The sequence below is a fragment of the Phycodurus eques genome, chromosome 6 (genome assembly GCF_024500275.1).
Source record: "Phycodurus eques isolate BA_2022a chromosome 6, UOR_Pequ_1.1, whole genome shotgun sequence".
NCBI classification, from domain to species: Eukaryota; Metazoa; Chordata; class Actinopteri; order Syngnathiformes; family Syngnathidae; genus Phycodurus; species Phycodurus eques.
Genome location: NC_084530.1, coordinates 13,017,185 through 13,031,853, shown reverse-complemented (window position 1 = coordinate 13,031,853; position 14,669 = coordinate 13,017,185). Strand labels below are relative to the sequence as shown.

Genomic DNA, 14,669 nt, shown 5'->3' with positions numbered 1-14,669 from the left:
CAAAGGCTTGAAATATTTCACTTTGTGTGTGGAGAGCTAATATAACGTTTTAATTTTTGAAACAAATTATTGAAATAAATGGACTTTCCCTCCATTAATTTTTTTTGGCACATACGTGTGTGTTTTTGGTGTGTGCGTGTGTTTTTGTATAATATATACAGTGAAGAAAAATATAAACACTTGTTTTTGCTCCCATTTTTCATGAGCTGGACTCAAAGATCTAAAATCTTTTCGACATACACAAAAGGCCATTTCCCTCAAATATTGTTCACAAATCTGTGAGCATTTCTCCTTTGTCGAGATAATCCATCCCACCTCACAGGTGTGGCATATATAGCTATATAGCTTGATAGATACAGCCCAAAAGTGAGAACACCCCAAAAAAAAAAAAAGACTGGACACAAACTACTTTAGTAGTTAATTACGTCAGTGTTATCCTCTGAAAAGAGATATTAAAATACTTACAAAAATGTGGGATGTGTACTCACTATTGTGAGGAACTGTATATTCATCACCTGCACCTCAAATTTATGGTAAAATGTTTAGACCTCACTGAACTGGAAAAAGTGCATTTAAGAAAGCATGTTATGATGTTAGATGGTCTCGTGTTAAATACCAGGTTGTGTAATATTTTGGTCACCTTTCCACTGCTACACCTATGAAAATTACAGCCACAATAATATGATTAAATTAATACTTCTGACAGTTCATATTTACAGAGCTTTTCTGTTAGATTTTATTAGACTGCGTAGGTATGCCTCATTTGTGTTATTGTCTGCTACAGTTGCATAACATGGACCATTTTTTAAGCATTGTAATTTGTCATCAGGTGTGGATGTGATCGCAAAGTTTTCCCAACTGGAGTTTCGCTATGGAAACACAGAAAAGGGTCGCACAATGTTTGACAAAATCCTGACAAGCTACCCAAAACGCACAGACCTCTGGTCCGTTTTCATCGACCTCATGATCAAACATGGATCACAGAAGGAAGTCCGGTGAGGACACTTTTTGACTACCTAAACATTTCAATCAGTTCTTTTCTTGATTTCTGAACCGGTTAAGAAAGCTTGTTGCATGCATATAGTCATATTCATGTTATCACGCAGGGCCATCTTTGATCGTGTGATCCACCTGAGTGTGTCAGTGAAGAAAATCAAGTTCTTCTTCAAGCGCTACCTTGAGTACGAGAAGAAGCACGGTACACCACAGAGCATCCGGGCTGTAAAAGAAAAGGCCGTGGAGTTTGTGGAAGGCAAAGGCACTGATGCCGCCTGCTAGAAACCAAACACGTTCTTGCATACGTTTGGTGTGGACTTTCTATACTTGCATCTACATAATACTAACATATTCTTCATGAAGAGTTTGCTTTTTTACTCAAGTGGATGCTTGAAGAACTTGAAGACTCAAACAAACTTTTTTAAAATGTATGTATTCATCTATCAATCTGATTATGGCCAACCAGAATTAAGAATTTAATGTACACTCTCGAAATGACTTTTACCTATGTTGAGAGTAATTAATTGTTGTAGCGTTGCCATTACTCAATAAATTTACTATCATTACAATACATGACATGACATTTTATTTAAAAGCAACAAATACAAAATAACAATATATATTGGGAAACATTTAAGTCCAGGACATACAGGCTAGTTTCTATCCTCTTTTCAAAGGAACATTCCTGGTACACATCTGAAAAAACGGCCTACTTATATCCTTTATGCTGGTCGTGATGTCATCCAGAGGGCGTGGCTACCTCGTGACTGCTTGAGTTTTTCACCTACACAGTGGCAGAATTGATTGTAATATGCATGTGTGGGTTACGGTGTGACTGATGTGGTTTGTGCTGGCTGGATTGGTAACACCCCTGAGATGGTAGAGGTATCAGTACTGCTCCAGTTGTTATACTGTGCCCAGTTGGGTTGTTGTTGAGCAAACCAATGTAATGGAAATGTCTCATTTATACAGCCGCGCCCCACACCCTCCCCTCCCAATCTCCTTACCCTACCAAATCATTTTTTGCATCTGTCAATATCCAAGTCCCACCTAAGAATATTGCTCAAAGGTCAGCGGCAACACAGCCACTTGGGATCATAAACGGCATTGCCTGTGAGATGATCATCTCTAGTTGTATTTAAATGGTTGTGTTGCTTTGTAAGAGAAGTCTGGTTTCATTTCTCCCAGCCTCACACCTCCTCTGGCTCCATAGGACCCTCGGCACCCTGCGGGGGATCTGTGTGGAGTCGCAAGATGGGTTTGTTGCACATTGGGCACACGCTGCGGATCTCCAGCCACTTTAGCAGGCACCTGAAGGGGTGGAAACAGTTTTTACAATAGCTCGAATGAGGAGCCATTTTAATTTTGAGCAATACACAGAAACCTGATACATTTAAATGTACGCTGTGTTGGAGCTGATATACCTGGGTCATTCCTGGCTATCGGTGCCCTTGTCGTGTCCATCAAGGGCTTTTCATACTTTGAAATAAATAATTTAAAACAAAATGCTGCACTCATAGAAAACAACAGCAAAAGACACATGCTGCAAGATAAAAATAAAAAATGCTGCACTCACAGGAAAACAACAGCAAAGGAAAAAACCCACAAATGCCAAACCAACTGCAAGAGAGAAATGCTGCAAACACATAAAATTAAAAACCCCAATCCCACAACAACTGCGAGAGAAATTATGCACGTTCACGCTACGCAACGGAAATCTCCCAGGCCACTAAGGGGCGCGACCTCCAGGACGGACCAGTCCTGTGAGACCAGGGGGTGACTTTTAGAGATGCTAGATACGCCAGCGCCCTGTAGCAGCACGACCAAACGTCGTGCCAACATGGCCGTTGGGGAGGTCGTCGTTCCCATAGAAGGCAATGCATGGACACTGAAATTAGTCGGAACTTGCTCAATTCTCAACTGACTTTCATTACGGTTACTGTTTATTTTTTCAACGCCAAAGCGTACGCTATCAATACGCAACATTTGATAAAAAAACACACAAAAAAATGCAGCATAATGTCCCGGCATCCTTTGTCTTTTGTTTTTCTCGCCGTCTACACATGTGGAATGGGCTGAGGACGTTGACCTCCCTAGTTTAGTGTCACCGTCGGCATGCAGCTCAAAATGGGCGTGTCGTAGTTACCTATACATACACGTGGGGCCTCTGGTCTCACAGAACTGGTCCGTCCCGTAGGTCACGCCCCCTAGTGGCATGGCGGACCTTCGATTTGTGGCGTGAACTTGCTGCATTTCTCTCTTGCAGTTGTTTTGGATTTGTATGTGTTTTGTTGTGTTTGCAGCATTTTTATTTTGCTGTTGTTTTCTTTCTTTGCAGCATTTTTAAATTGCAGTATTTTTCTTTTGCAGTTTTATGTGCTTGTGCGTTTTACGTCTTGCGTCATCCCTGCTATGCAGTTTATGACCGTTTGCAGTGTGTTTACCCCTGTCGGCCAACGTATAAGGAAGCTGCTTTAATGAGGCAAAAGTTCAAGAATACATTTGACTTCACATATTGAATCCATTATTTCTTTGTAACTTTAATCGTTTATTTGTTCTGTGCTTTCCTTTTAGAGTACAGTGAGAAAATTAACTGGATGAATTTCAATTAAAAAGAAAAATGCAAGATCGGGGTGTTCTAAAACTTTTGACCATTAGGGTGCTGCTTATACTAAAGTAAAAAAAAAAAATTGTGAGTACTAGATAGCTAAAATTTGATGAATCAAAGAGCAATGCCTGATTCACTGAAATACATTCTACCCTGTTAGGTTTACTTTTTAGCTTTAGGTTTAACATTATCAACAGTATGTAACAATCTTCCCCTTTAACAGTGTATTCCCTGAGGCTCACAAAATGTGTTTCTGTTGTGATGTTTGGGGAAGGAGATATACTGCAGTGTGTTTGTTAATCTTTTGAATGTTCTGTATTCTCAATTAATGTTCACTGTTCTGAACAAAATTGATGAAATTCAAAGTGTCAATGTTGGGATAGGGTCCTCCTTTCGCTTTCCACCCTGTTGCACTCCTTTCTACCCTGTTAGCCATAATAATTTTAAAAATAATAAATAAATGTTTTATATTAATTTGCAGAATTGGAAAGGATTAAAACCATGCATGCATACAAAAGCAAGTGTCTTATGATTTGGGGTAAATTGGGGCCGAACGTGGTCATTCGCAAAACGGATCACGTTCTATATTGCGAATGACCACATTTGCATTGAATGAATTTTATTAACTCAGGTGTACCTAATGAAGGGTCCTCCAAAATAGTGCCTGACACATGTTCAATGTAGCTTAGGTCAAAGCTCTGATTGTCACGTACAATTGTTAAAGTAGCTGGAGTCAAATTTTAGCAACGTAATGGTTTTTATCAGTAATGTCTTGCATAGCATGTAGTCCAACTACACACTATGTCTAGTTTTCTTGTATAATAGTGATGCATTATGAGAAGAGACCCTATACTTTTTTGGGTACTTAAAAATCCCAAGTGATGTGATAATACTAAGGATTATTACAGTTTTATATTTTTTTCTCCCCCACAATTACTTTTATTGGACGAGTGGGAGCGTTACAGATCTTCTGACATAAAATTGCAAAGGTATTGGAAAGTAGTGTTAGTTTCCAGATGAACAACACTCACTTCTTGTGAAATGCATGTGAGCATGGGCACACTCCCAGTTCGTCTCTGGTCCTGAATTCTTCCAGACACACTGCACAGGTTTGCTGCCAAAACCAGAACAGCAATGAGGTGAGGCCGTATTTTGCATCATTGTGTATTTCATAAAAGGCCTACATCTTTCAAAACAAAAAGAAATGTCCTTAATTGTTTGATGTTGAATATACTCATGTTTCAGTGCATAAAATAAGGTATTATTCAGGAATTGTTCTTTTTGTAGTCATGTACATTTTTTTCCCCTTCAAAAACTATTCCCCCCCCCCCCCCCTCCATCCACCTCTGCCTTTGGAAGATTTAAAGGCAGCCATTTATAAGACAGAAAACAGAGAAGAGTACTCTTATGGTGTGTCTATAATAAGCACACGTATTCTTAGCAGTCCTAAATTCTGCCAATTGAAGGCACTTAGTATGCATTTGCCATGGAAGAAAGAGATTTCGAGGACATGGACAGGTGAATTTCATCGGAGGATTGAACTCTGCCAGTATGTTAGAATACATAGCTCAACCTGCTTTGTAAAGAGTAAGGAAGAAACATGGAGCGCATTCCACACAGGCTCTTCTGCAATGTTTCCCAACCTTTGAGCCATTTCAGGCACATTATTTATTTTTGAAAAATTGCAGACAAAAATATCACAAAAAGTGGATACACAGGTTAATTATTTACCTTCTACCATCTAGTGGGAAAACTTAACGGTTCTTTCTTTCACTATATGGCACATACATAATTAGAGAGACATTTTCAGACCAATGAAGTGAAAGTGTGTAATTTCCCGCGAAACACCTGCTATCTCATGACACACTAATGTGTCAAAACACATGGTTTGGAATCTGTTCTAATGCGGCAAATGTAAATCACATGTAAAAGCTGTATAAAACAAAATGACTTACTCCAAGAAGGCTGAGTTTCTTACTTGCTCCCTTCAGCACCACCTACAGTGGAAAATGGATATGGATGGATGAACATGTAGTTTACTATCATGTCAGCACTAGCATAAATAGAAGTACTTCATATGGGCCATATATCCTAATATGACGAACCTCGTGTTACTCCTCTGTTTGATGCATAGAAAAACTAGTCTAATATTAGCTTCAGAATTGTAGCATTCAAGTGTACCCTCGCCTGGAAGCTGGTGTTATGTTGCTAGGCTGAATGAAGAAAAAAAAAAAAAAAAAAAAAAAAAAAAAGCTTCACATGCTGTGGTAGGATTTAGAGGCTGCCTCAGAGTGTGGCGTTACACATGCGGCTACTGCAGCGAGTGGCATACCTCGTTGTAGCTGAACTGCTCCCTCGTTCCTTGTTGTTTCAACCTGAGTGAGGCAGAAACAGCAGAAAATACGCACATTAATGCTATGGAGAAAACGATTGTGGTAAGACATTCTCGAGCACAGAATGACGACCTCATTTTAAGTGAGGAACCTCCAACCTAAGGCAAAAGGCCGCGTCTAGAAATGTGGTTTGCGCTCTCGGCTCTGGGGCAAATGTGTCACATGACGATGCTCACAAGTTACGAGCTGAGTGACATTATTTTAGAAATCTGTTTGGGGAAAACCAGGTCCATCAGAGAAAATGTCGATTGTTAGTTACTAAGTCTGTGCATAAATGACTGTAGCGGTGCAACGAATTTGAATTCAAGTTTTCTGACTCGAATCAGAACGGATCTTAGAATATCATACTACCTAGGCTACTTTATTCGGACAAGAGCTGCAACTGCTGCTGCGCTGCATTTATTAAAAAAACAAAACAAATTATTTCACGATTTATACCCTGTGTTTATGGCTGACGCCATTTTGACTTGCTGCGCCTAGTTTCTGTGCATGTGCGCAACTGTAGTTCATTCTTGCAGTGGATCATGCATCCCAAAAGCAAATAGCAAAGGTATATAGCCCTTGAGCGAGATCTACGCGGAACGAGGCGTCCGATAGCTGACCCTGACGAGCCGTACGCATATTCATGATAATCAATTTGATTTTTTTCATTTGTTGCACTATGACGTCTTTATTTCGGAATAGCACAAGGAGTAATGATTTGCTTCTAATTCGGAAGTCATTCGTTACTGTCGACAGGAATAACGAATCAGGATGTACAGGGCGAGTCCAAGCCCTATTATTTGCACTTATGCACTGGGACCCCATGAAAAAATCTCACATTGAGACCCACCACTTCAATGCTGCAAATTGAAAATATTTGTAATTTCTAGGGTCCTTAGAATAATCATGTCTGTTCTCCCTGTTACGCCCTTCGTAGTCCTGCTGTGTATTGTCCTTGATTTGGTTGCCCCTTTGGAAGTCTGTGGAGATTTGGGAGGGGGACTTCAGTGCTCCAATCAGATACATGAGAGAAAACTTGATTGGCTACATAGCAATCAACACCCCATGTTGGTCCGTGGCAAAAAATAACATGGCTGGTTGTTGACAGTTAATGGATAGCTGTGAGTTATTTTACATCAAATTGAGTTTTCAAAGAATGGGTCATTTTTCAATTGTCCTTTGTTTAAAATATACCTACAATAAAATAAAAATATATATTAACAACATAAAACACATAATTAAGTGTCCATAGCTAAAGAGATAAGCGATAGAGACGATTTTTGAACATTGTGTTCAAGTGCCCACTATAAAATAGTACTGGGCATGCATCTACTCTAGCAACGTAGACCAAAATTTACACACCTACACTATATCACTAATTATAGAGCTTGTAGAGTAAGGGCGTGAAACTCATTTTTGTCCTGGGTTACATTGTACTTATAAGGTTTTCTTCATTATGAACGTGAAGCCCGATTTAATTATTATTTTTAATTATTATTTCAATTTATCATTATAATCCCTCAAAGTAAAATTCAAACTCACACTCTGCTGTATATGTTTTGGGTTGCACACCACACATAACCAGCTCACACACATGCAGACATGCAAGGAGAGATGTGAGCGGTGCGCAAACAGTGCTGTACCTCTTGGGTGGGAATACCTTGCTCAAGAGCACAACAACCGTAGCTAGAAAGCAGACTGTCATTGCACCAACTAGCTGACCCTTCGGCCCCAAAGCCGAAAGTCATGTTACCATTGGTAATTAAATATTAGATCTGACTGAGCAAAACGTTTCTCGTTATCGGTTTCGTTCAATATCACAATGCCTTACAGGTGAGCCACTGCTGCCCCATATAAATGTAAACTTTCATTAACATATTGTTACATTTACACAAAAATTGATGGATAACTCGTTTGAAATCATTAGTCAATGAAAATAGTTTGTTCAACCATCAATGAATTGATTTTTTTTTTTATTTTTTTTTTTTTTATTTTATTTTTTAAAGGGCTTCTGTAACCCTATAAGAGTTTGCTGTATCTTAATGTTATTGAAAGTAAAGAAAATTAGCAATTTTGGTACAGATTTAATAAAAAAAAAAAAAAACAGAGTTTATGCTCTCGATTTGCTTTAGCAGGCCAAACCTAGCCCCCAGGCCTTTCCCAGTTCCCCAGTTTCAAGTTTGAATCTGTGTTCCACAGCATATAACGATTGTATAGTTGCACACGGCCCTCTTTTATACATGCTACTCATATAATTAGTTGTTAGTGTATTCATAAATAAATGTTTGAAATTGTGTAGTCAATAAAATGCAATATAATGCAATATGATGAGTGTTTTTGAACAGCCTTTCGCTACTCTAATTTTAGCAATTTTCCTCACACAAAAGGTTGCTCAAGTTTTTCGTATTAAATAGCTCATTATTTGTTAACATAAATAAATAAAATAGGGAGACCGGGGCTTGTTGTCATATGCGTCAGTCGTCACATTGCAAATATCTTCTCAACCATAGGTCGCAACTAAAAAGTAGAATACTAGTTTTCTTCCTTTACATGGTCAGGGGTCGTGTCCTGTCTTAGAAAATAATCACACATTGTGAGCTGAGCGCTAATCAACCGTATATTTTAACATAAGCTTCTTCCAGATAAAAATCGTATCAGTGATAGATGTGGACTTGTTAGAGGAGAGACTAAGGCATGTTTTTGTCATACCTTAGTCATTGTTCTAAGCTAACTTTAAACTAGAGCTAGCATTGGCAAACATTGTAGTTTGGGCCAAAATGTCTCAGTCATCTTGGGGTTAGTTATCACGTGTATTTTCATAGTGAAGTAAAGCTGTCTTTTTTTGTAATTCAATTTAATCTTGAATTTTCAGTTTAAGACAGTTAAAACTGGCATTTGAGACTGAGAGCCATGGTTTATGTGCAAGCAGTTCCTAAGGATTTTAATCCAATGCATGTTGCATAATATTTGATGTTAACATTTGTTCAATGACTTTTTCAAGCTTACTGATAAACGTTTCCTGTGCTGACTTCAATGTTCACTTTCAAGTTAAAAAAAAGAGAACAACAATAATTGTGTCCTTGTTTTATTACTTGCAAAATCCAGTGTGACATCTTACCCCATACTGTGAGTCAACTTACCCAATGGTGGGGCAACCTGTCACATGTTCACACTCTCTATTAAATTACTTATAACTCTGCACTGAAACAAAATATGAAAATGACATAAATACAAAATATATACCTGAGACTTTGGTCTTTCATCTGGTACACATTTTGTTGATATATGATGTATTGATTCCAAGAAATAAATGAGTAAAAAGTGTGACGTCTAGCCCCAGTCTCCCGTACTCTTAAGAGGCTATGAATGTAAGAGTATGTAGTTATAGCACAATTTTAGGGAACACATTTATTTATTTATTTTCCAGAAGCTGCAAAACACCCTGCAGAAGTCCAAAACGCTGCAAATCTGGTCACTTCATCATTTGATCCACTTTTATAAATTGTTTTATAGTACAGAAATACTGCAATTAAAGAATCAAATACGTAATTGAAAAAAGGATCGTCACAAAAGGAAAGCATATACCCCAATATTATTATTTTAAGAAATCAATAACTGCTGGTCTTCCCTAAGGTTGATCAGTAATGCTTTCATCAAACCAGGGAAATTGTGCTGCGGTGCACTTTGTAGCTACAGTATGTGCTGAAAATGCATTGCTCTCATATCGCAATTTGTACCTCACATATACCCTTCTCCAATTCCTTTTCAGCTATTCAGACTAGGCTAGGCCAACCTCTGCTCTCATCCCTTGTACCGACCTGAAAAGGTAGCAGCAGAAGATGAGACTGAGCATGAAGACGAAGAGGCCAATGCCCAGCACAATGACATACACATTGAGTGGCAGGTGATACATGTCAGACGTCATGCTGCAGTCGTTTTCAGAGCTCAGAGAATTCAAACTGCACAGGCATCCTGCCAAAAAGAGATAAAAATAAAAATAGTAATTGACTCATGAGGAAGTCATGTTACCATTGGTAATTAAAAATTAGATCTGATTGAGTAAAACCTTTCTCATTGTAGTTTTCTTCATTCAATTTCACAATGCCTTTTAAGAATTCACATTCATGAAGGATGAAAACAAACATTTGCATTATTTTAGAATTGTCCTTTATTTAGGGGGGAAAAGTAACAACACGGTCACCGAGGGTAAACAGCTACGAGGTGAGGGACCAGACAAAGTACGGCTCAAAGACACACTATAATGACCACAACATTTGAACAGCATTTTCCCTCGCCAGGACGCGTGTCACCCGGGGTCACCTCTGTAGCCAGGCCTGGAGGTGGGGCTTGATGGCAATCACCTGGTGGCCGGGCCTGTGCTATTGGCCCTGGCCGGGCATAGCCCGAAGAGGCAAAATGGGTTCCCCTTCCCAAGAGCTCACCATCTGTGGGAGAAGCCAAGGGGGTCGGTTGCAAAGTGAGCTGGGTGGTGACCGAAGGCAGAAACTTTGGCGGTCCGATCCCGCCCACAGAAGCTGGCTCCAGGGATGTGGAATGTCAACTCTTTCGCAGGGAGCCCGAGCTATTGCACAAGATTGAGAAGTTCTGACTAGATATAAGCGGGCTCACCTCCACACATAGCTTGTCCTCTGGTACCAGTCCACTTGAGAGGCGTTAGACTCTTTTCCACTCAGGAGTTGCCCCCGGTGAGAGGCACCGAGCAGGTGTAGGCATTCTTATTTCCCCTCAGCTCTGTGCCTGCTGGGAGTGTCTAGCAAAGTCCTTTACAAGAAGGACTTCCATCTCCCACCTCCGGCAGAACTTTGGCCACGTCCCTGGGGAGGGGGCAACATTGAATCTGATTGGATCATGTCCCGGGCCTCCATTGCTGAGGCAGATGATCGGAGCTGTGGCCGTAAGGTGGTCAGTGGTCGCAATTCCCAAACCAATTGGTATAGACCAGCGGTGAGGGATGCTGTCAAGCTGAAGAAGGAGTCCTATATAGCCTTTTTGCCCAGTGGGACTCCGAAGGCGGGTACTGCGGAACGCAGCATTGGTGGTTGCTGAGGCAAAGACTCGGGCGTGGGAAGAGTTCGGTGAGGTCATGATGAATGAATTCTGGACAGCTTTGAAGAAATTCCGATCCACCAGCCGGCATCTCAGGAGGGGGAAGCAGTGCACCATCAACACTGTGTATACTGGGGATGAGTCGTGACTGACCTCAACTCGGGATATTGTGAAACAGTGGGGAGAATACTTCGAAGACCTCCTCAATTCCACCGACAAGCCTTCCCATGAGGAAGCAGAGCCTGGGGACTCTGAGGCGGGGTCTCCTATCCCATCTCCTCGGTGGCAGGGCCCCGGGTGTGGAAGAGATCCACCTGGACTTCCTAAATGCTCTGGATGTTGTGGAGCAGTCCTGGTTGACATGTTTCTACAACATTTCATGGACATTGAGGACAGTGCCTCTGCCTCGGCAGACCAAGGTGGTGGTCCCCCTTTTAAAGAAGGGAGACCGGAGGGTCTATTCAGGGGTTTCGCAAAAGAGGGTCCATCGGGAAGTTGAATCTCAGATTCAGGAGGAGCAGTTTGAAAAGTTCAGTTGGAAAAGGATGGGGTGCCCTCTCCAGGTCGCGGACAAGATCCTGCCCCAAGTGGAGGAGTTCAAGTATCTCAGAGTCTTGTTCACAAGTGAGGGAAGAATGGAGTAGGAAATTGACAGATGGCTCTGTCATGGTGAAGAAGGAGCTGAGCCAAAAGGCGTAGCTCCCAATTTAACAGTAAATCTACTTTCCTACCCTCACCTATGAAAGAACAAGATCACGGATACAAGGGGCCGAAATGAGTTTCCGTTGCAGGGTGTCCGGACTCTCCCTCATAGATAGGGTGAGAAGCTCAGTCTTACAGGAGGTGCTCAGAGTAAAGCCACTGCTGCTCCACATCAAGAGAAGCCAGTTGAGGTGGCTTGGGGATCTTCCTGGCAAGATGTTCCGAACACGTCCCACCGGTAGGAGGCCTTGTGGATGACCCAGGACACGCTGGAAAGACTATTCTCCTGAGTGGCCTCATGGAATCGGCTCGTGATCCCCCAAAAGACAAAATGAACGAAGTCTGGGCTTTCCTGCTTAAACTGCTGCCCTGTGACCTGACCCCAGATAAGTGGAAGAAGATGGATGGACGGACAACATCAGTTTACCAAAAATTTCTGAATGCCCGCTATGGTAAAACTTAATCACATATCCCTGCATAACTGGCGTAACATTTTTCCTGGTCAAAAATACATGCACGTGTCCATGGAGCTGGAGTTGTGGAACAGTGGTGGCAACCCTAAACCTCGTAGGGCTTCTCGTTATTTGGCTGTGAAGTAGACAAACACTGTGAACAGACACCAACACACCACCATCTGTTCCCCAGGCTCAATAGAGTAGTGTAGTAAAGTGTGTGCATGTTTGACAGCACTCAGGGAGTGGTAGTTGAAGGTGTGGAGTGTGTAGTGAAGTGTATGTCTGTGTGCATTTGAAAGACCAGAAATGTGTGTGTTGCAGGTGGCTGGGGGTGGCATATATTTAAAACGAGACCAAAACGCCATTTGGTAAAACAATAGCAGCGGAAACCCCTCTTCTACTGGCCACATGTGACCCTATTAATTTGCAGCAAGCAGGCTCCTTGCCAACCTCTAAATGTCCATGTGTCTGTCTTCAGAGTCAATGAATGGATACAGCTTGCAGTGTGTGGGAGGTTTGATCATTTAATATAGCTGGAGGTTGGGGGATTTAAAACGAAAGGGGGCAGGGAAACTTAATGAGAGGGACTACATGTGCAAAATGGATACCAGGCCATACAGGAACTAAAAATGGAATGAAATAAGGAGTTGTTCCTGCTTTGAAGCTTTAACAGCTTCCACACTTCTAGGAAGACTTTTTTTTCTATTTCTTTTTTCTTTTTTTACAACATGTTCAAATGTGTGCCTGTTGCATTAATGTACATTCATCTCGAAGAACCTTTGTGAGGTCAGTAATGCTGAAATTGAAAGAGGACCTGCCTCATCTCTCTCCTGCTTCAACCCAAAGTCTTTTGATGAATTCTCAATTCCTTCAACACTGAACTTTGCCAAGCACACCTTTAGTTATCTTGCAAAATGGCCTTTCCCAAATTGTACCCACAAATTTGGAAGCAAAGAATTGACCAAAATGTCTTTATGGAGATGATATGAAGAATCAACATTTACCTTCTAAGATTGGAACAAAAGGGTCATGATTGATTAATTGATTGATTGGTGTGTCCCACAACTTTTGCCCACATCATGTACATCACTGAACAAGGCACAAAACAATGACGTTGACTGAGGCAGTTGAATAATAAATATACTCAGCTGCGATAGCTGTATCACTCAAGTAAACACACCCTTGATTGTAGCTTATGTTGAGTGTTGTTTGTCACACACAAAACACTAAACTAAGGCCTTAATGATTTGCTGTATCCATCATGCAGAGCTCGTAAACTACCGAGCAGAAGCTAAGGTTATGAGCTACACAAAATGCATGTGCTGGGGCCTCTTTAGTATTAAACAGATGGCAGAGAAATCCACTGACTTACCGTTACACCATTGGAATGGTTGCATGAAATTTGATTCCTGGGGCAGCAGCAATAAATTCAGACCCTTTAAGAAGAATGCTGAGCCTGAAAGGAGGCCAAACTCTCGGACTTGTGGTTGGTGCCTGGGATCAGTCACTGTGTGCTGAGCGCCTCCAAAATACAAGCCTTAAGTTTTTCAGATTTGCTCAGATTTCCATAAATCCTTGAGAGGTGTGGTTTTGTTGGCTCAGCAGTCTGTGCGGCCCAGCATTCCCAAATCTGGATTAACCACTCTGTGCTAAGATTGGGATATTTGGGACAAGAGTTTGGACAACGTCTAAAAACCTCATGTGCTCTGGGATGCCAGTATGACTGATGTCATCGGAGAAGACAAAGAAATCTTGTTGTGTAGCTTGGACTGTCACTTGCCTCATACCGTGGGTTAAGTTGTTGTCAAAATGTGAATCATGCGCAGTCATAACATCATCCACAGCACGGTCAATGTTTACACTCAAAGCAGAGAAAGACCCTCTTTGACTTGTGTTTTCCGTCTGCAGGATTGTCTCCAATGTCATCCACCGATCACAATGGCATTTGTCGATCAATGAAGGTAATAATCTGGCTTTAGTCTGCTTTGTCTTCTCCCTCTAAAGCTGCTTTTTTAACAGAGGATTTTCTCAGCTCTCATGTCCTCTGCTGTCTCCTCCTCCAGTCCACTGATGTTGCAGAGGGTATTCCACCTCAGTGTAGACGTCAAAGATGTGCTCCGCTCAAAGGCCAAACAAAGTGAGGAAAGCGCCATACGACAGCCCCAAAGCTGGCATTGCTGTTTTTGCTGATGAGTGTGTTGGTTTCTCACTCTGTACTGGTGTTTGTGTGTGTTTGTACGGGAAGGTGGATCCTCATCCTCCGACCATCTGCTTTTTCAGACGAAAAAAAAAATAGACAAAGGCGGTGTGTGTCAGCAAAGAGTGTATCTGTAGCAGTCAGTCTCTCGCACCTCCAGCTGGCTTTGTCATGGCACTCTTCTTCTCTTCCTCTTTCAGTCCAGAATGTTTTTACAGTGAGCCTGCAGTCTGCCTTTTCCCTCCCGACGCCTCCTGCACTCTGCTCTG

The 14,669-nt window shown here is 41.4% G+C and overlaps 2 protein-coding genes across 5 annotated transcripts in view; one reads left to right on the top strand and one right to left on the bottom strand.

Annotated features, from left to right (window-relative positions):
- The window catches only part of pdcd11 (programmed cell death 11), a 25,462-nt gene extending 23,893 nt beyond the window's left edge, over positions 1 to 1,569 (top strand). For all 3 annotated transcript variants that reach the window (XM_061679191.1, XM_061679192.1, XM_061679190.1), the window contains 2 exons: positions 830 to 995; positions 1,107 to 1,569. In XM_061679191.1, coding sequence (XP_061535175.1) covers positions 830 to 995; positions 1,107 to 1,278 — 338 coding nt within the window. In that variant the 3' untranslated portion in view covers positions 1,279 to 1,569. The remainder of the gene's footprint in view (positions 1 to 829; positions 996 to 1,106) is intronic.
- Positions 1,246 to 14,669, bottom strand: zgc:175214 (uncharacterized protein LOC557610 homolog). Of its 2 annotated transcripts, none has more exons than XM_061679194.1 (6): positions 14,555 to 14,669; positions 9,798 to 9,951; positions 5,937 to 5,979; positions 5,560 to 5,601; positions 4,636 to 4,718; positions 1,246 to 2,307 (listed from the first exon to the last, which is right to left on the bottom strand). In XM_061679194.1, exons 1-6 carry the CDS (start codon positions 14,571 to 14,573, stop codon positions 2,187 to 2,189), a joined length of 462 nt encoding a protein of 153 aa, XP_061535178.1. In that variant the 5' UTR covers positions 14,574 to 14,669; the 3' UTR covers positions 1,246 to 2,186. The 2 variants fall into 2 exon arrangements, with proteins under 2 accessions (XP_061535178.1, XP_061535177.1); XM_061679193.1 differs by having other exon boundaries at positions 1,249 to 2,307; positions 13,576 to 14,669.

What these genes read in the sequence shown, in the direction of transcription:
- zgc:175214 (XM_061679193.1), bottom strand. Translation starts at nt 13,600, where the DNA reads ATGCAACCATTCCAATGGTGTAACG. An exon ending in ACCATTCCAATGGTGTAACG is followed by an intron (nt 9,952 to 13,575) that starts GTAAGTCAGTGG and finishes TCTTTTTGGCAG; the next exon opens with GATGCCTGTGCAGTTTGAAT. An exon ending in AGCAGTTCAGCTACAACGAG is followed by an intron (nt 5,602 to 5,936) that starts GTATGCCACTCG and finishes TTTCCACTGTAG; the next exon opens with GTGGTGCTGAAGGGAGCAAG.